Genomic DNA, 21,636 nt, shown 5'->3' with positions numbered 1-21,636 from the left:
CCATTCACCTCGTGACGTTCACCTAGCGCCAAAAGCTGTCAAAGGATTTGAACTGCCTCACACCAGCTGACATTCACCTAGCTCCTAAAGCTGTCGAAGGACTGAATCACCTCGCGTCAAGTGCCATTCGCCTCGTGACATCCATCTAGCGGCTAAAGCTGTCGAGGGATTGAATCACCTCGGGCCAAGTGCCATTCGCCTCGCAACATTCACCTAGCACCTTAAGCTATCAAAGGACTGAATCACCTCGCGCCAAGTGCCATTCGCCTCACAATGTTCACCTAGCGCCTAAAGCTGTCAAAGGATTTGTATCACCTTGCACCAATCAACATTCACTTCACACCTAAAGCTGTTGAAGGATTTGAATCACCTTGCACCAAACAACATTCACCTAGCGCCTAAAGCTGTCAAAGGACTGAATCGCCTCACGCCAAACGCCATTTGCCTCGCAACATTCACCTAGCGCCTAAAGCTGTCGAAGGATTTGAATTGCCTCACGCCAAGCAACATTCACCTAGCGCCTAAAGCTGTCGAAGGACTGAATCGCCTCGGGCCAAGCGCCGTTTGCCTCGCAACATTCACCTAGCACCTAAAACTGTCGAAGGATTTGAATTGCCTCACACCAAGCAACATTCACCTAGCGCCTAAAGCTGTCAAAGGACTAAATCGCCAAACGCCATTTGCCTCGCAACATTCACCTAGCGCCTAAAGCTGTCGAAGGACTGAATCGCCTCACGCCACTTGCCTCGCAACATTCACCTAGCACCTACAGCTGTCGAAGGATTTGAATTGCCTCATGCCAAGCAACATTCACCTAGCGCCTAAAGCTGTCGAAGGACTGAATCGCCTCGGGCCAAGCGCCATTTGCCTCACAACATTCACCTAGCACCTTAAGCTATCAAAGGACTGATTCACCTCGCGCCAAGTGCCATTCGCCTCACAATGTTCACCTAGCGCCTAAAGCTGTCAAAGGACTGAATCACCTCGCGTCAAGTGCCATTCGCCTCGTGACATTCACCTAGCACCTAAAGCTGTCGAAGGACTGAATCACCTCGTGTCAAGCGCCATTCACCTCACAATGTTCACCTAGCGCCTAAAGCTGTCAAAGGATTTGAATCGCCTCGCACCAAACGACATTCACCCAGTGCCTAAAGCTGTCAAATGACCTCATGCCAAGCGCCATTCGCCTCGTTACATTCACCTAGCACCTAAAGCTGTTGAAGGATTTGAACTGCCTCACGCCAGTTGACATTCACCTTGCACCTAAAGCTGTTGAAGGATTTGAACTGCCTCACGCCAGTTGACATTCACCTAGCGCCTAAAGCTGTCAAAGGACTGAATCAACTTGCGCCAAGTGCCATTCGCATCACAACATTCACCTAGCGCCTAAAGCTGTCGAAGGATTTGAATCGCCTCGCACCAGACAACATTCACCTAGCGCCTAAAAACTGTCGAAGGGTCTGAATCGCCTCCTGCCAAGCACCATTCACCTGGCGAATCACTCCACAGACATTTACCCCAACACAGACACACACTTCTGTAATGTTACTCTTCTTACAATGCATTCACACTACATCTAATTGACACTTTCACTGCACTATTTACTAGTTACACTTTTTAAAATCCTGACTACAACTTCTCTTCTTACTGTACATATTGACAACCAAATCTGATACAGTTCTCTTTTTAAAGCAAACTGTCTTGCTATGTATCATTTTATAGAAACTCCATCTGTTTGCCATTAATTTCCATTACAACATTACAAGATTGTGTTTACTTCCTATAGTATCTGTACATGTAAACAGCTGATGAAATTAGTGCATTAAAAACTGAAAATTACCTACCTGACCTCGGAAAGTAGGTAAAAGATCAAATCTGACAGTTGATTCAGGTAGAATGGGTATGAATTTAGGGTAGTTTACTATCGCATGTTATCAGCCAGAAACATTATTTCATGGTGAAAATGACATTGTCTATTTTGATAGCTTTTCAGACTTTTGATCTTGACCTAGATCTGAAAATATTAGAGAAACATGTGATTTCACAGTACAAATAGAAAGAGCATATGTAAATTAGATATAGTGAATACTACATTTAATTTATGTAGAGGTAACACTTTAGGCAAAAAGTAGAATAAACACCAATGCAAAGTTTTAAGCGATAACCATCACATTTGGGAATTTTTGTATATAGCTTTTGATTAAATACACTACCGTTCAAAAGTTTGGGGCCACTTTGAAATGTCCTTATTTTTGAAAGAAAAGCACTGTTCTTTTCAATGAAGATCACTTTAAACTAATCAGAAATCCACTCTATACATTGCTAATGTGGTAAATGACTATTCTAGCTGCAAATGTCTGGTTTTTGGTGCAATATCTCCATAGGTGTATAGAGGCCCATTTCCAGGAACTATCACTCCAATGTTCTAATCAGGGCTTTGAACCAGAATTTTTTTTCCTATTGGTTCATTCCGAACAGAAACGGAATTTTAACGTTTCCGGTTTTGGGTTCCACCATTAAATAGACGTTCCTGAACCGGTTAGAACAAAAAAAATTTCGTTCCCGGAACGGTTAATTACGTTCCCTGTCAGCTGTTTAACAAATGGCTATAAAATTATGTCTCTGTCTCATCCAGCTTAAGCCAAATGTAGGCTAATTTTATTACAACCTTCATTAAATAAGACAAGAAATAATTCAAAACAATTATTTCAAATGTTGGCGATTTGGATTCTCAGTATGTCTTCCCATCTACACAAACAGAAAAAGTGCCAAAAATGAAAGATAATTCGTTTAGTGTGTTACCAAAGGCTAGTCAGGCCCTATGCATTGATAGGCTAACAGAGGTTAATGTCATTTAATGTTCGCGAGCCTCTCATTAATGTGGACAAATATATTGATATCGTGTTTGAAATTGACGTTTTTGAATAACGATAGACTGCAATATTTACCTCTTATTTAAGATGTGGAGACGTGATAGTAGTCCACCCTCCCACTCTCTCCATTCAGTCAGCGAACATCACACAGGAAGTGAACCCCAGCGGGTCATAGAAACTTGCGCAGGAGAAGAATGACTTTATTTGTAGGCTACGGAAACTTTGAGGAACGAAATAAAAACCAGTATTAACCGGTTACCATTATTTTTAAAAAGCGTTTCTGTTCCGAAATAGAAAAAGTTCCTGGTTTTCGTTCCTTGAACCGGTTCAAAGCCCTGGTTCTAATGGTACAATGTGTTTGCTCATTGCCTCAGAAGGCTAATGGATGATTAGAAAACCCTTGTACAATCATGTTAGCACAGCTGAAAACAGTTGAGCTCTTTAGAGAAGCTATAAAACTGACCTTCCTTTGAGCAGATTGAGTTTCTGGAGCATCACATTTGTGGGGTCGATTAAATGCTCAAAATGGCCAGAAAAATGTCTTGACTATATTTTCTATTCATTTTACAACTTATGGTGGGAAATAAAAGTGTGACTTTTCATGGAAAACACAAAATTGTCTGGCTGACCCCAAACTTTTGAACGGTAGTGTAAGTCGATTTGACAATAATCTATAGAAGAATATGCACTAAAGAAAAAAAAAAAAAGGTCATTGTATGTAAATATTAAACTATTTTTATAATTTTTAAAAACATAGCACAGACAAACAGAAAATGACCTTTTTGACCTTTAAAAGCAGGTCAAAGGTCAAATCTGACAGTTCATTCTGGTAGAATGGGTACATGTTTGGGGTAGTTTACCAGAGCATATTACAAGCCAAAATCAATATTTCATGGTGAAATGGCTATACTGACCATTTTTGCGAACGCGCACAATACATTAAATTCAATTTTTCAAAAACTGATAAAGACTTATTTACCAAAGAAGAAACTGCACTGGTCCAGAGGAAATGACAACTTTTGGCACCATTGGTGTTTTTTGAACATGTTATGATTTTGGCTATTTAGAAAACAAACTGTTTTCGACCGCAGTCCAGAACACGTCACTTTCCACTTGACTGGCATCGAAGCTTTTTCTGCAGGAAATGAGCATTTGTTTTTTAATAAAATCTAGGGGGAAATCCTTATATCTTTAGGAGATACTGTAATAAATGAACTGACATTTTCAACAGGGCGGCACGGTGGTGTAGTGGTTAGCACTGTTGCCTCACAGCAAGAAGGTCCGGGTTCGAGCCCCGTGGCCGGCGAGGGCCTTTCTGTGCGGAGTTTGCATGTTCTCCCCGTGTCCGCGTGGGTTTCCTCCGGGTGTTCCGGTTTCCCCCACAGTCCAAAGACATGCAGGTTAGGTTAACTGGTGACTCTAAATTGACCGTAGGTGTGAATGAGTGTGAATGGTTGTCTGTGTCTATGTGTCGGCCCTGTGATGACCTGGCGACTTGTCCAGGGTGTACCCCGCCTTTCGCCCGTAGTCAGCTGGGATAGGCTCCAGCTTGCCTGCGACCCTGTAGAACAGGATAAAGCGGCTAGAGATAATGAGATGAGATGAGACATTTTCAACAAAAACCACATAAAATATGCTCTGTGACCTTGAAAGATAGGTCAAAGTCACTCATCTTGGATCAGTGAGCTTCTGTTGTCCGTGGCTACCAGTGGTTAAAATTTCATCCGAAATGGAACAACTTTTGGAAGGAAAAAATAAATAAATAAATATTACCAAAGACAATAGTATTCATCTATGAAAAGACTAATAAGTCTAAATCAATACTTAAAAATATCTCAAGACTAGACTCTGGTCCGACAGCCGTCGCAAAAGTTAAGCTCATCAGCTAGAATTACACCAAGATTCTTAGCCGTGTGTGTATGATGGACTGTGAGGGTGTTGATGGTGATAAAGTCATAAAGGGATGAAGGGGAGTTGTTTTTTCAGTAGGAATATCACTTCAATTTTGCCAAGCTGGAGTTTCAGATAATGAGAAGTGAGGTCATAAAGGCAGTCTGCTATTTTTCAGGGAAATGTGGGAGGTGGATGGAGGAAAAGAGAAGTAATGTTTTGTGTTGTCAACAAAATCAGTGATAAGGGAAGCCATGAGATGTGATCACTCAGCCCTGTGATTTGTGATAAACGTAGAGCAAGAACTAAGAAGACTAAGAAGAATGGACCAAGAACTCCTGAGGGACTCCAGCAGTGAGGTAATGAAACTAAAGCTATGTGGTATGATTCAGGCCACAACTTCTCATTGCCAAGTAGGTAAGAGTGCAAATAAGGATCTGGTGATTCACAGAGTCAAAGGCAGAGGACAGGTCAAGGACTGTAAGGTCACTGTCCTATGACATTCAATATCTATTCATTTAGATAGAACCAAGAATATAACCTTTTTTTTTTAGTCTGGCAACTTTTCATTTTGCTGTGCTTCTCTTCTATGATCATTTTCTGCGTTCGACATTAATACTAATGCTCGCTTGAGACGTGGTGCGTTGTTGAGACAACAGCAGAATCAGAATAAAAGTGAGAACAGGGAGGTCTCAATTGCTGCTGCAGAACTGTTTCACTTCTCACACGGCTCCTTGTAACTGTAAATGGCAAGTTGCTTACTTGTGCAAGTCTAAGCATACTAATAATCACAGCAGGAATGTACAGTTAGAGACAATTTTCTGAAGAGCATCCCATCCAAATTGGCCTGTAGGTACAGCTTTTTCCACTCTAAACACCAGTCCACAAAGTCCAACGGAAGGTTTTCTAAAGGGATGCCAAAAAAACCTTTCGAAACTATTTAAGAGCAGGTCTACGAAGCTTGCTCGGCGTGAATTTTCTTTACTGGCACATGGAAAAGGATGTAGATCACCACAGGCACAAAGGAAGCTATTAGGTTGTTATGTAGCAGGCCTTCGTACAAAAATCCTAGAGTGTTTGGTTACACTGAACCGAGTGCTAGGGTCGAAATCGTCGCGTCTATAGTACTGTGGGCAAGCTAGAATTCCCATCAGTTACTCAATTCGACACAAACCTGATGGAAATGAAACCAGTTAATTAGCTAAGTTCCAACTTGCTCACCTGATAAGATGAATTAATAGCTTAGGAAGTAATCAATACCAAATTGCACTCTGGGAAAGGATAAATAGGTGGAGTATGGGGCTACTGAAAGTCTCAAAGAGCTCCATAAATAGTTGATGACAAAGAGGGCTGCTCCGGTGGAAAGACTACTGAAAGGCGGATCACCTTTGTCTCCCCCTTTCCAGTTCGCTGCACAACTAAAGGTTGATGTAGATATAGAGGTTGTTTACCTTAGGTAATTAGTCATAAAGGCCCCCATATACACAATGAGCTCCATTCCAGGGCCCTGTGTCATTTAAAGCTCCTGTGAACTAACCTAATGAATTAAATATGATCACGGCCTGACACGCTCTTGCCAGGAGCAGAATTGACTGGGCACATTGTGGTTCAGTGGCTGTTGATTGCTAAAAGTTCAATCCATTCACTCGATAAGGGCTTAAACATGCCATTTTGAAAAGCTTAAGCGGTTACGTTTACTGTACTTTTCCAACCCCATAGTGAAAAACGACGTCTCTGACAACCAAATACGCATCGCTCAGTTTGACAGCATTATTTAATATTTTAAGTAAGGAAAATCTCGTTCATGATTTTGGAAACCATTCTCCATGATATTTTTCATCCAGTCCAGCACAGCAGTTTTGTTAATATTAACAGATGTGTCTGGAACAAATACTATCAAATGTTCCACGCATCCACAGATAGGGGGCGTCCTTTCATTACTATACTTGTGCAGTCACTGGAAGGATGTGGCTTGATATGGCATTCAGGTGAAAGCCCTTAAAAAAGGATGCACCAACCTTTTGTTCACCCTCATTAGGACCTCCGAGACATTGTCATCTCCTCCCTCTCTCTGGTTTGATTGTCACTCTGGATGGACAGACAAGTGAGGATATCTCACCGCTCTGTCAGGCTGATCACCACAACCATGTGGCCACAAAGAGAAGGTTCATTCATGTTTCTCTGGGCTCTGACCAAACGATTCTATACAGCAGCATGGCATGTGTTCTGTTTAATTTAGTGTTCTAGTTCTAGGGAACATTACAGTAGTGGTTTTCCGTTGCCTTCCACTGGATTATTATCGAGGTTTCCTCCTCTCAACCATTCACACACATTTATACCTATGGACAATTCAGAGCAGCCAGTTAACCTAACCTGCATGTCTTTGGACTGTGGGGGAAACCAGAGCACCCTTTCTATACAGAAAGGCCCCCGTCGGGCTGGAACCCAGAACCTTCTTGCTGTGAGGTGACAGTGCTAACCATCATACCACCGTGCTGTCCATGATATAATTATTAATTTGATATTCCAAGAAGCCAAACTATTCTCAACAACAACGTTGTAGTCGAGTCACTAAACCTCGAGTCCGAGTCCAGTCTCGAGTCCCCAGTGTTCAAGTCTGAGACAAGTCCAAGTCATTAAAGAAAATTTCGAGTCGAGTCTGAGAACAAGACTTCAACTGCACCATTTGACGGTGGCTGTTGCTGCCTTTATGTGAAAGTATCTCTGCTACTGTGTTGGACTAATGTTACTGCTTGACTGCCCCATTTTAGTTAACAGGCTACAGATAAAAAGCTTGTTCATTGCTCAGCAAGCCCCGCCCACTATCAACAGGGCAATGAACATGAGAGAGAGTTAACACTAGCTAGTTCATCGCTCAGCAAGCCCCGCCCACTATCAACAGAGCAATGAACATAGCGTGTCACTCACTTCTCTGGGTGGAGTCTCGCCAAATGACGATTGAAGTTCGAGGTTGTCCCCGTCGTCCCCTTGATAGTTCTTCTACATATGGAACACATAGCAGTGCATTTTTTCCCACTGCACAAGAAGTCTACCGTATAAGCAAAGTGGACAATCCTAGGGACGTTCTCTCCAGGCATTTTAGCGCAATTCATGTTAGTTTGTTCCTGAACATGACATATGAATGTGCATTCTCTTGCACGAAATTTGTATAAAAATGAATGTAGATATAAATCTTATGCCAAATTATTATGGCATGTTACAAAAAAAAAAATCCAAGTCCTCGTCTCCAATTTACGAGTCCAAATGCAGTTAATGCATGAGTCCGAGTCATCAGTGCTCAAATCCAAGCCAAGTCACGAGTCCTTAAAATTAGGGCACGAGTCAGACTCGAGTCTGAGTCCTCGACTCGAGCACTACAAGCCTGATTCGACTAATTAATGACTGACTGTTGATCTAATTACTTGATTAAATGTCCAGGGAAGCACCTACACTTTCAGAAAATAAAGTAAATTATTGTACCTTTAGGGGTACCACGGCTCGTCACTGGGGCAGTACCCTCTATGGGTCATTCCACGTCAATTCAACCGGGGCCCGCGCACTTAGGTCTCAAAAAGTTCTGAAAAAAAAAAATCACCAGATGTACCCATGTTACCTAGGAGAAACACTGTAAATTTATTTGAATGTTAGGGCCTCTGCATGCTCTTGCGACAAGGCTTTCGCAGATAGCTTTTCGCAGACAGTTGTAATTTATCGTTGAGCGGGGAGTAATAGGCGTGTGCGATGTTATTCACCGCCACAACGCAAGGGGGCGCGAAGTCACGAAATCGCTAGGAGTAGTTGGTGGGTGTGGTTAGTGGAGTGTTTATCCTCTGGTTACTTATAATGACTAGAACTGTAGTCGTATAGATGTACGTACTTCCTCACTTCCTCGATCAACCGCTCTTCGTGCTGCTCCATCTTCGCTCATGTTTTTAAAAATGCCGGTCGTGAAAACAAACCAAACCGGGAAAGTAGGGAAGCGGAAGTGCGTGTACAGCGGATGTAGAGTGGACCAATCAGAGCCCTCTTGTCTGCGACGCTGTCTGCGAGGCTTCTGCGGTGGTCACAATTTTTGGGAGGTGCGCGCAGAGCGTCTGCGAAGGGGGGGGGGGGGGGTACACAGACGCCATCTGCGACGCCATCTGCGAGGACTGCGTTGTCAGCATAAATTGGCCTTAAGATGTATACTTTCCATGTTACAGCCAGTTTTACTGGGGGAGGGGGGTGTCAATTTTGTTCAGACTCTTTTTTTTGTCAAAGTTCACAAGCCCATAGCTCAAGAACGAAACCATGTAGGAGGCTCAAATTTTGCATGCTGGTACATAAATAGGAATAGTATGTAGCAAAACTGTCATTTTGGGTCTGGATGATCCTGCATGGTCATAGCACTCCCTCAAAGATGATCAAAATTTTATTGGAGTTTTTGGCTGTGCTCTGTTTAGGCCTTCAGTAGACATATTTTTACCCAACATAGGCTCTTGATTTTTTTCCCTTATTGAGATAAGTAGAAACACTCTCAAAAAAAAAGCAGCAATAAACAGAAAGGAAACTCTATCAGTGTTTGAACAGAAGACCTCACAAGTCTGACAAATCATTTTGGATGTCATTTTCAGAGCACCGTAACACCTTGTGGGAATGTGCGCAGATTTTTAAAATATTTTTTTCTTTATTCTCCATGATCCCTTATTTTTAAAAACACCAATTTGGCTTGTCTTACTCAAATCTTTCTTTTTTATTTTCCACCCTGAACATGGGCAAAATGCACCATTGAGAGCAATACGTTTTCTATAACATTAATGTAAAGAGTAAATAACCAAAGGCCAATTTTGCCCTGACACGATCACCTGAGAGTGCCTGTTCAGGGGTGGAGGTATCCTTTGCAATTTCAATGATTCAGTGATTTTAGGGGCACCTGTGGTTACTCTCAATATTGATATTGGTCAATATCAATATTGAGAATAAAGAAAAAAATATTTAAAAAATCTGCGCACATTCCCACAAGATGTTACGGTGCTCTGAAAATGACATCCAAAATGATTTGTCAGACTTGTGAGGTCTTCTGTTCAAACACTGATAGAGTTTCCTTTCTGTCTATTGCTTTTTTTGAGAGTGTTTCTACTTATCTCAATAAGGGAAAAAAAATCAAGAGCCTATGTTGGGTAAAAATACGTCTTCTGAAGGCCCAAACAGAGCACAGCCAAAAACTCCAATAAAATTTTGATCATCTTTGAGGGAGTGCTATGACCATGCAGGATCATCCAGACCCAAAATGACAGTTTTGCTACATACTATTCCTATTTATGTACCAGCATGCAAAATTTGAGCCTCCTACATGGTTTAGTTCTTGAGCTATGGGCTTGTGAACTTTGACAAAAAAAAAAAAGAGTTTGAACAAAATTGACCCCCCTCCCCCAGTAAAACTGGCTGTAACATGGAAAGTATACATCTTACATTCAAATAAATTTACAGTGTTTCTCCTAGGTAACATGGGTACATCTGGTGATTTTTTTCAGAATTTTTTGAGACCCAAGTGCGCGGGCCCCGGTTGAATTGACGTGGAAAGACCCCTGTGGTACTTATTTGTACCCTTTAAGCTGTGTTCACATATATACCGGTACGATAGTGGTATAACTGTATCGATACAAAGTATACCGGTACAGTTTAGTGCATCTGTCCACACTAGCGAGAAATGTTTGCGGTTTTCTTTCACGGTAGTTGAAATGCGCGTGCGCGAAATGTTTCCGTGGTTACCGAGTAACTTCCTTCCGAGAATATGGCGGATGAAACAACGTGTGTGTGCTTTTTGTTGTCAATGTACAATCTGTATTTCTGGTGGTCATTTATTCAGTCGAATCGTATAAAACGCGCGAGGCAGTTGAGAAAGAAACAAAGAAAACGAAGCTCCGTTCTTCACTATTGTATGAATAACCCGGAAGAAGTACAACCCCGATTCCAAAAAAGTTGGGACAAAGTACAAATTGTAAATAAAAATGGAATGCAATGATGTGGAAGTTTCAAAATTCCATATTTTATTCAGAATAGAACATAGATGACATATCAAATGTTTAAACTGAGAAAATGTATCATTTAAAGAGAAAAATTAGGTGAGTTTTAAATTTCATGACAACAGCACATCTCAAAAAAGTTGGGACAAGGCCATGTTTACCACTGTGAGACATCCCCTTTTCTCTTTACAACAGTCTGTAAACGTCTGGGGACTGAGGAGACAAGTTGCTCAAGTTTAGGGATAGGAATGTTAACCCATTCTTGTCTAATGTAGGATTCTAGTTGCTCAACTGTCTTAGGTCTTTTTTGTCGCTATCTTCCGTTTTATGATGCGCCAAATGTTTTCTATGGATGAAAGATCTGGACTGCAGGCTGGCCAGTTCAGTACCTGGACCCTTCTTCTACGCAGCCATGATGCTGTAATTGATGCAGTATGTGGTTTGGCATTGTCATGTTGGAAAATGCAAGGTCTTCCCTGAAAGAGACGTCGTCTGGATGGGAGCATATGTTGCTCTAGAACCTGGATATACCTTTCACCATTGATGGTGTCTTTCCAGATGTGTAAGCTGCCCATGCCACACGCACTAATGCAACCCCATACCATCAGAGATGCAGGCTTCTGAACTGAGCGCTGATAACAGCTTGGGTCGTCCTTCTCCTCTTTAGTCCGAATGACACGGCGTCCCTGATTTCCATAAAGAACTTCAAATTTTGATTCGTCTGACCACAGGACAGTTTTCCACTTTGCCACAGTCCATTTTAAATGAGCCTTGGCCCAGAGAAGATGTCTGTGCTTCTGGATCATGTTTAGATACGGCTTCTTCTTTGAACTGTAGAGTTTGACCTGGCAATGGCGGATGGCACGGTGAATTGTGTTCACAGATAATGTTCTCTGGAAATTATTCCTGAGCCCATTTTGTGATTTCCAATACAGAAGCATGCCTGTATGTGATGCAGTGCCGTCTAAGGGCCCGAAGATCACAGGCACCCAGTATGGTTTTCTGGCCTTGACCCTTACGCACAGAGATTCTTCCAGATTCTCTGAATCTTTTGATGATATTATGCACTGTGAATGATATGTTCAAACTCTTTGCAATTTTACACTGTCGAACTCCTTTCATATTGCTCCACTATTTGTCGGTGCAGAATTAGGGGGATTGGTGATCCTCTTCCCATCTTTACTTCTGAGAGCCGCTGCCACTCCAAGATGCTCTTTTTATACCCAGTCATGTTAATGACCTATTGCCAATTGACCTAATGAGTTGCAATTTGGTCCTCCAGCTGTTCCTTTTTTGTACCTTTAACTTTTCCAGCCTCTTATTGCCCCTGTCCCAACTTTTTTGAGATGTGTTGCTGTCATGAAATTTCAAATGAGCCAATATTTAGCATGAAATTTCAAAATGTCTCACTTTCGACATTTGATATGTTGTCTATGCTCTATTGTGAATACAGTATCAGTTTTTGAGATTTGTAAATTATTGCATTCCATTTTTATTTACAATTTGGACTTTGTCCCAACTTTTTTGGAATCGGGGTTGTAGGAATGGTTCATTGCGCATGCGCATTATATTTGTATCGATACAGAACCGCTTCATCTGTCTACACTACAGCGAAGCGCTACAGTACCGATACTGTACTGGTACGAAACCCATACATTTGTGGGTTTTGTACCGATACAGTTATACCACTACAGTACCAGTATAGTTGCTAGTGTGGACAGGTGTTGCGGTACGAAAGTAGTTTCGTATCGGTACAAAATCCCTAGTGTGGACAAGGTATTAGATACTGCTTGGGAACATATATGTACCTTTTTGTCCCTAAAAAGGTACGCAGTTACCTTAAGGACCAATAATGAGCCCCAGGGGGTACATTACTGTAGATTGTACCTTGGGGACAGAAATGGACTCCTACTGTACCCCTATTTTTGACAGTGTACTATATTGCTGGTCAAGTATGTCCCTTGTATTTTTAGCACTTCCTGTATAACCATACCCATTTCCATTACCCAAAATTCTAAAAGGTTCAAAAACTTTAATGTGATACCCCCTGACCAATGCACAGTCTGGACCTCGTCATGCTTCCAAAAATCTTCCATTTAAATCCATCCATCCAAATGAATGGTTTCAAAAGTATGAGTCATTTTATCACTTCTGGTCTACAGAACATTCCAACAGTTTTTATTAATCAACACCTTGCACTCTTCCAAAGTTGAGTTTGGTTTCTATCCTTGGACATAAGGTGTAAAATGGTTATAATTGCTCTGCTGTAGGTAAGCAGATTTGCCTAAGTGATAAAAATACAACAGGCAGACTGAACTGCGAAGACAGCTCGTCTTAAATTACAGCTGCGTTCTTCACAGTAACAAAACTTGCTCACTAGTTGCAAGGAGAAGCAGAGGACTGTTGCTGTGGAAGCATGGGTAAACAAACACACGAGGTACCATGGAATGCAGCAAAATATTTACAATGGTGTAATACTCCCACAACCATCACATGCTCAAGCTGGCTAAGCTAGACATTTTGAATATCACAAATTGGTCCCAGTCTTAGAGATGTTTGTGATTATTATTATTTATTTATTTATTTATTTTAAGGACCTGTTGCAAGTGCATATTACTTATATATTTATATGAGGTGGCACGGCAGTGTAGTGGTTAGCACGGTCACCTCACAGCAAGAAGGTCCTGGGTTTGAACCCAGTGGCCAATGACGGTCTTTCTGTGTGGAGTTTGCATGTTCTCCCCGTGTCTGCGTGGATTTCCCCCACAGTCCAAAGACATGCAGGCTAGGCTAATTGGTGGCTCTAAATTGACCGTAGGTGTGAATGTGAATGGTTGTCTGTGTCTATGTGTCAGCCCTGTGATGACCTGGTGACTTGTCCAGGGTGTACCCCGCCTCTCACCCATAGTCAGCTGGGATAGGCTCCAGCTTGCCTGCGACCCTGGACAGGATAAGCGGCTACAGATAATGGATGGATGGATATATATATACACACACACCACACAAATGACTACTGTAACATCCTTACAAATGCAGCAAATATTCATCTGAGACAACAATCTTTTCTGAAGTGTTTTATGCGGGCTTGTGCAGTTTAACTATACTCGAACATCCGTCCTAAAAAGTTTCTTGTCATCTTCCAGGCCTATTAAATTCTTCACGGTTTTGTAATTGTGCCACTGAGTAAACGACTGAGACACACTCCTCCCTGAATATTCAGTGTGTTTTATTGCACTGTAGTTTGTCAGGAACAGCTTTCTACTCACTTTTAAGCTTATTCATGCACAATCGTTTTCAATTGCTCACAGCAATTGTTTAAAATTCCTTTCTATGATTCATAATGACTTGTTTAATCGTGTTGGAACGACAGTGGTTCAGCAGAGAAACAATACTGATCACATTTATCACACTTCCTGCACCTATCATAAAATCTGATATTCTTTGAAGCAGTTTGTGGGACTTTGTTCCACCTGATTGAAATCAGTAGTTGCACAACTTCACCATACCATTTTCACATCGAACGTCAGCGCAGCCTGAGGCATTTAAGGGAACATGGTGTGCTTTTAACTCCGATGAGACTCCAAGGACATTCTACTGTAGGCCTTTCCGATTATTACAATATCACTAGTATGACTAATTATGACTGGTTGTTACTTACCATTCCATGGTTTAGCCACTGAGGTATGAAGTTATCTAGGAGTCTTGGGTATACCAAATCTCTGTCATAGAGGTACAGGCTCCAGAACATGGTCACCACAAACTGAAAAACAAAGGGATTGAGGAGAAAATAATGTATCTGTAATCTTTATGCAACCTTCTGACTATAGTACTTAATGTGCTCCAGCTTAATCATAAAACGTCATAATATTTAGACTTGGAATCAGGGTCAGAATGTAGAAAGCATTTGAGATTTACTCTTAAAATAAGTCTTAAGAGTCTACTTAAGATTTAAAAAAATTATCTGGGAGTACAAATATACAAATTTCAGATAAACTCTTTGGAGAACTAGGAGGTAATACATTTATTTTAAGCATGAAGTATGACATAATAATAATAATAATAATAATCACATATATGCAGTGTTTCATCCATTTAAATCAAACGCTGGTGCCATTTCCTCTTCGGTGTGGTTTGAGCAAGCCACTCTGAGACCACCTCTCTGAGCTCAAATCAATCAGCTCTAATTAAACTCTAAAGCAGTTTGATTGCACTGAGAAAATATTAATCCATCCATCATCTGTAATCACTTATCCTATGCAGGGTTGCGGGCAAGCTGGAGCCTATCCCAGCTGACTATGGGCGAGAGGTGGGGTACACCCTGGACAAGTCATCAGATCATCGCAGGGCTGATGAAGAGACAACCAACCATTCACACTCACACCTACGGTCAATTTAGAGTCACCAGTTAACCTAACCTGCATGTCTTTGGACTGTGGGGGAAACCGGAGCACCCAGAGGAAACCCACGGGGACATGGGGAGAACATGCAAACTCCACACAGAAAGGCCCCCCCATCAGCCACTGGGCTCAAACCAAGAATCTTCTTGTTGTGAGGCAACAGTGCTAACCACTACACCACCATGCCACCCACTGAGAAAACGATCCAAACCTAATAGCAAATGAACCAATAGCAATAAACTCAGCTTATACAGTAGATGTGAACGTGCCATTATTACCAGGGATGGCATAGTGGTGCAATGGTTGGCACTGTAACCTCACAGCAAGAAGGTTCTTGGTTCAAACCTTACGGCCAACCGTGCGCATGTTCTCGTCATGCCTGCATGAGTTTCCTCTGGGTGCTCCAGCTTCCCCCATGACCCTGATGGATAAGCCATACAGGAAATGGATGGATGTATTACTAGTCAATAGTTGCTGGGGTATCTAGAGGGGGTTTCTTTAGACTGGGAAGGTAATGGCCTAATGATTAGAGAAGCAGCTTTGGGATCAAAAAGTCACCGGTTTGATTCCCTGGACCAACAGGAATGGTTGAAATGCTCCTGAGCGAGGCACCTAACCCCCAACTGTTCCCCAGGCTGCTCTGGGTATGCTGTACATTGCTCTGGATAAGAGTGTCTACTAAATGCCTGTAATGTAATAAATAACCCTTGCTGTTGTGAAGGTAGCGATAACCGACTAGATGTTATGGAGTCAGTTTGGGGTACTTCTGGGCCCTGTACTACGAACGGAGGTTAACCTACCCACAAGTAACCCAGGGTTCCCCCGCTAAACCGGGGTTGACAAAACCTGGTTATCTTGTTTGGGGTTAAACGGTACTACGACGCCAGTTATGAAGTTGATTTGTTGAACCTGGTTTAACTTAATCAGGGTTAATGCGCGTTCACGTTAAAGGGGAGGTTATCAGCGCAAATCACCACTGTTCACAATGGCACGGTCGCCGTACTTCACAGAGGAAGAATGCGCTGTCATAATGCAAAGCTACGAGGAGTTCAAAACAACATTAAGAGCAAAATCTAACACAGCGGCTGCCAGTAAGGAGCGGCAAGCATGTTGGCAACGAATTGCCGATCGGGTAAATGCGCAAGTACATTCTCCCTTCTATATGTTCCAGAACAGAAGTATAGGATGAGAGAAAGCTTCATGATCAATCACAAGTCACAGAAAACGGTCCTTCGACGTGGCCCCAGTCATATAGCTTGTTTAATGTCCGAAAAATCCTGAATAAAATTTGGTATGGTGAATTCATGGAGTAGCCTACTTAAGCTGATATGTGCACAGAGTCACATGAATTAGGATGACTGACTGTTCAGTCCCTTTGACTAAGTTGGTGTATGTCCTGTGAACATTTCAGAGGCAACAGCAGTGCCAAACGCACCTGGCAACAGGTGAAAATGAAATATAAAAACATCATTCATAATGGTGTGTGCGCGCGTGCAAGCAAGCATTCATTTGCCTTTTATTTATTCAAGTTTTATCTGTTTGCCTAATAGTTCAAATTGTTTTGTATATAGTTTATAATGTAGTTGTGTGATATTAATGATAATATTGTGGGGAAACTACTTTGCACGGACGTTCATTTAATTTATTCTATCGTCATTTTGTTTGTTCTATTTTTGTGTATTTTATTTATTTATCTGTTTGTCTAGTTGTATCTATTTTTCTAATAATCATATATTTTTTGCATTAATAGTTTGTTTTTTCCTATTAAAATAATCTTGTGTTCTTGTTATAACTTTATCTATTTATCTGACTGTTTAGTTGTATCTATTTTTGTTACAATTTCAATATTTTTAATATAGAAAGTTCTTTTTCTATTAAAATGTTCTTGTGTGATAACTAGTTCTTGTGTTATATTTATTGTAGTTGCATCTATTTTGTATCTCAGACTTAAATATTTTTGTAAAACAAGTGTTTTTTTATAAAATATTCTTGCGTTCTTGGTAACTATGTTCTTGAGTGGGTTCTTTTTTTTTTTTTTACAGAAAAGCCGTTCTGCATGGACATTCATTGAAGCCCTCATTGTTTTTTAATGGTTATTTATGAGCGTTTAGGGGTTACAATAATGTAAGTCTAGGTTGCTTTATATAAAAGGTATGTCCAGAAATATTGATGTCACTGTCTAAGCAGAGGGATCTGGCTTCTTTAGACGCTGTCTTCTTAAAACTGAATAAATATTTAAAAAGAGCCAAATGAGGCAGTCTTTTGAACGGCTCTTTTCAAAGAACGGATCACAAAGATGCGGATCCCATCAAAGAGCCATAAATCCCATCTCTAATCTGCGCTCCGATATCGCACGGGTCATCCAGGTACGCTGGCATTGTCTCTAGAGGAAATATGGGTGGAGAGGTGGTGTTTAAAAAGGGTGTGGTTAATCGGAAACCTCGGGTTAACCAAGAACATAACCTGAGACGAGCAGGTTTGAGATGCAGCGTAAGTTGCCATGGCAGCATACCTCGGTTTGAACATAGCCAACTTTCGTAGTATGGGTTAATCGGGAAGTTACGCTGCACGTGATCAAGTTACTCTCGAAGTTACCCTGGTAAGCCAGAAAACCCGCTTTGTAGTACAGGGCCCTGGAGGACTCTTATGGCAAAAGAATAAACATGTACCGACCCAGATTTATGTTGTCATATCCAAGTCATATACTGAAGAGTGAAAGAAAAGAAAAACCAAATACATCTTGAACAAAAGTTCTCTCCACAATTCAGGTAGGCCTTTTCTTTCTCTGAGCTTCCCAGTATGTGAAGCAGCCAACCCACCTCCTGACAGCTTTCAGGTAGCTAGAAATGTCAAGTACTGAGCATCATAAAGACCTAATTTACTGTAACAAGTGTTCAGCACAAAACTATGCCAATCCTATCAAGAAGCAGATGCTTGGGATCTGAGCTCTAAGGGTCACATTTTCATGTTAAATCTTAAGCTCTAAAGATTTACAGGACACTTACTCTACATATAGGCTCAAAATTCTAGAAATCAAATGAACTGGGGGGAGAAACCGCAAGCTCATTACTACTGTGCACCTTGGATGTTTGAGGTCCTTGGCTCTAGACAAGCATTAGACCACGTGAGCAAGAAACTCCCGTTCTCCCTCCTCTGTAATACCTTTGATCCCTGTGGTTTTAACTGCTCCCAAATTCCATCGTTTGCATTAACAAACCTCGTTTAAGGTCATGACAGGATCCTGTTTGAATTGGTCATTTCAGTTTCCAGGAATAATCTGGTGACGAATAAATAAACAGGACCATGTTGAAAAGAGAGGTTTGGTGAATACGGGCCATTGATGTGGCTACTTTCAGTAATTCAAGAATGGCCAGCTTCCTGAGGTGTGGACTATCCAGGTAGGTGGTTTATTTGGATTTTGCCCCTGCATAAACACCCTTCACATTACCAGGGCCCTTTGCAAAAAACCACAGCGCTCAATAAGGCCATGTTGCTCACCCAGCAAGGCCATCTACAGCTCCAGTGTGGAACAACCTCCAAAAATACTTATACAATCCACTTGATGGCCACCGTAGTAAGAAAAATTGTCCTATCTATGCACTACATTTTAAAAACATTTGGATGCTCACCCAATCTAGTCATTCAACATTTCCTCTAAAAAGTTCTGGATATTAATAGGAAACATTTGTTGCAAAAATGGCAGCCTTAACTGTTCCTTAAAGGCTCTGTACTACATATCAGAACATGATTCCTTTCAGCCACATGGTAGGCAGAAATACACCAGGTAAATGCAAAATAAAATAAATAAAAACACACACAAAGAGGCAGAAATTTAAAATAAATAAAGAAAATAAAATATGGAATAAAAAAAAAAGGACTGAGAATAAGAACCACCGCAATAACACTCAGGCTTAATGAACATGAGGGCAAGATAAGACTTTACAAAGATAAACACACACACAAAAGGAAGGGTATAAATAAGACGACTAATCAGGACCTAAACTGAAAACAGATGGAAACAATGGAAACACAATGGGAAAATCAACCAAAGACAAAACAAGGGGTGGAGACAAGACCAAAAAGATTCAACAAACAATGTCAAAATAAGAGTACGAGAGCCTCAGCACACGCTTAGAGAAGGAATTACATTACATGAACATTAATGAAGTCAGATATATGTGGGATATCCTTCATCATGTACCACAGTCAAATTAATTGATCTCTCCATAGTATGTTGTCAAAGTTTTTTTTTTCAAGAATTTGCATAGCTAGGCACAGTTAAACACCTGTGTCAAAATGGGAATGCTTTAAAATCCATTAAAAAAATGTCTGAAAGTTTTGAGATGCAGTATATACAAATATTTAATTGATACAACATAATAAATTGAACATTTTTCAATGGTTAATCACTAGAATAACCATTTAGGTTCAAGTCTACCTGCATTAAAGCTTTCACAAAAAGGAGGTATACCTCCATAAATAAATAAGTAAATAAAACACATTATAAGTGATGTATTTTATTACATTACAGGCATTTAGCAGATACTCTTATCCAGAGCAATGCACAACGTACCCAGAGCAGCCTGGGGTTAGGTGCCTTGCTCAAGGACAATTCAGGCATTCCTGCTGGTCCAGGGAATCAAACCAGCAACATTTTGGTCCTAAGGCTGCTTCTTTAACCATTAGGCCATGGCTTCCCACCAGTTCTGTGAGAAAATGCGAATGTGATTGCGACAGCAGCATTGGTTGGCCGCTGCATACCGTAATGTGTGGAATTAGCAGCAGCCAGCTGTTCTGCAACAGTAAATTAAAAATAGACTCTTGTTTCAGCAAAAAGGTTCCGGGTTTGGGGCAGGACAGTGGTATAGTGGTTAACACTGTTGCGTCACAGCAAGAAGGTTCTGCGTTCGAGCCCGACGAGGGCCTTTCTGTGTGGAGTTTGCATGTTCTCCCCGTGTCCGCGTGGGTTTCCTCCAGGTGCTCCGGTTTCCCCCACAGTCCAAAAACATGCAGGTTAGGCTAACTGGGGGCTCTAAATTGACCATAGGTGTGAATGTGAATGGTTGTTCGTCTCTATGTGTCAGCCCTGTGATGATCTGGCGACTTGTCCAGGGTGTACACTGCCTCTCACCCATAGTCAGCTGGGATAGGCTCCAGCTTGCCCGTGACCCTGCACAGGATAAACGGTTACAGAAAATGGATGTATTGATTATTCTCATCTCATCTCATTATCTCTAGCCGCTTTATCCTTCTACAGGGTCGCAGGCAAGCTGGAGCCTATCCCAGCTGACTACGGGCGAAAGGCAGGGTACACCCTGGACAAGTCGCCAGGTCATCACAGGGCTGACACATAGACACAGACAACCATTCACACTCACATTCACACCTACGGTCAATTTAGAGTCACCAGTTAACCTAACCTGCATGTCTTTGGACTGTGGGGGAAACCGGAGCACCCGGAGGAAACCCACGCGGACACGGGGAGAACATGCAAACTCCACACAGAAAGGCCCTCGCCGGCCCCGGGGCTCAAACCCAGGACCTTCTTGCTGTGAGGCGACAGCGCTAACCACTACACCACCATGCCGCCCTTGTATTGATTATTATTCACTCAATTTTCTGACCCTTTCTTCACTCACAGTTTTTGAGATATTGACCCCAACCCAATTTTAACTTGTCCAACTTGTGCCCATGTAGTGTGCTTATATACAGCTAGTTGATTGGTCTGCTTGTTTTCTGTTTTTTTTTAACTGCCACTTAACAATAATAGGTCTTTCATTAGGCTTGTAGCATCAACCCACACAGACACAGGGAGAACATGCAAACTGAAAGGCCCCCATCAGCCACTGGGCTCAAACCCAGAACCTTCTTGCTGCAAGGCAACAGTGCTAACCACTACACCACCATGCCACCCGTGAACACTACTACTACTACTACTACTATTTAGGAAGCACAATATGTGATTGTTTTACAATTACATAAATACAGTATATACTGCTTTATTTTAATTAATATAATTGTATTGGATATCCAACAACCAGTTTGTAACATTATGTGTGTAAATGTCCATGTCAAGAAAGTGACCTTTCAGATTATTGGACACATTATTTAGCATGTTGCAAATTACCCATAAATCTTTTAACCTAACAATGTTTCCTGACATTATCATCTGAACTACTTATGTCCAGGAAGTAAGCTGAGCCTTGTACCAGGTCCTCATGCTAAGGAATAGTGGCAAGTGTCACATGGTTTTTTTTTTGGTGGTTATGTGCCAGACCTTTGTCATGAATTCCTCCGGTCTGCGTGTGACACATTACCTAGCATGGCACACACCCTTGATGTTTTGTTTGATAATTCAAAAACATATGACCTTTTGTTTACACGGACGTGCCTTTTATGATTTTATTCTTGTACCTGCCCCTGTCCTTTCATGTGGTGTATACTGTACTTACCTGTTATCTATTCTGCCCT

The 21,636-nt window shown here is 41.5% G+C and overlaps 1 protein-coding gene across 1 annotated transcript in view; it reads right to left on the bottom strand.

Annotated features, from left to right (window-relative positions):
* The window catches only part of aig1 (androgen-induced 1 (H. sapiens)), a 70,530-nt gene that overhangs the window by 25,132 nt on the left and 23,762 nt on the right, over window positions 1–21,636 (bottom strand). The window contains exon 3 of the mRNA XM_060907560.1: window positions 14,427–14,528. Within this exon, the coding sequence (XP_060763543.1) occupies window positions 14,427–14,528 (102 nt within the window). The remainder of the gene's footprint in view (window positions 1–14,426; window positions 14,529–21,636) is intronic.

The sequence above is a fragment of the Neoarius graeffei genome, chromosome 2 (genome assembly GCF_027579695.1).
Source record: "Neoarius graeffei isolate fNeoGra1 chromosome 2, fNeoGra1.pri, whole genome shotgun sequence".
Classification (NCBI taxonomy): domain Eukaryota; kingdom Metazoa; phylum Chordata; class Actinopteri; order Siluriformes; family Ariidae; genus Neoarius; species Neoarius graeffei.
Note: the sequence above shows the minus strand (reverse complement) of the source record. Positions and strands in the feature narration are given on the sequence as shown.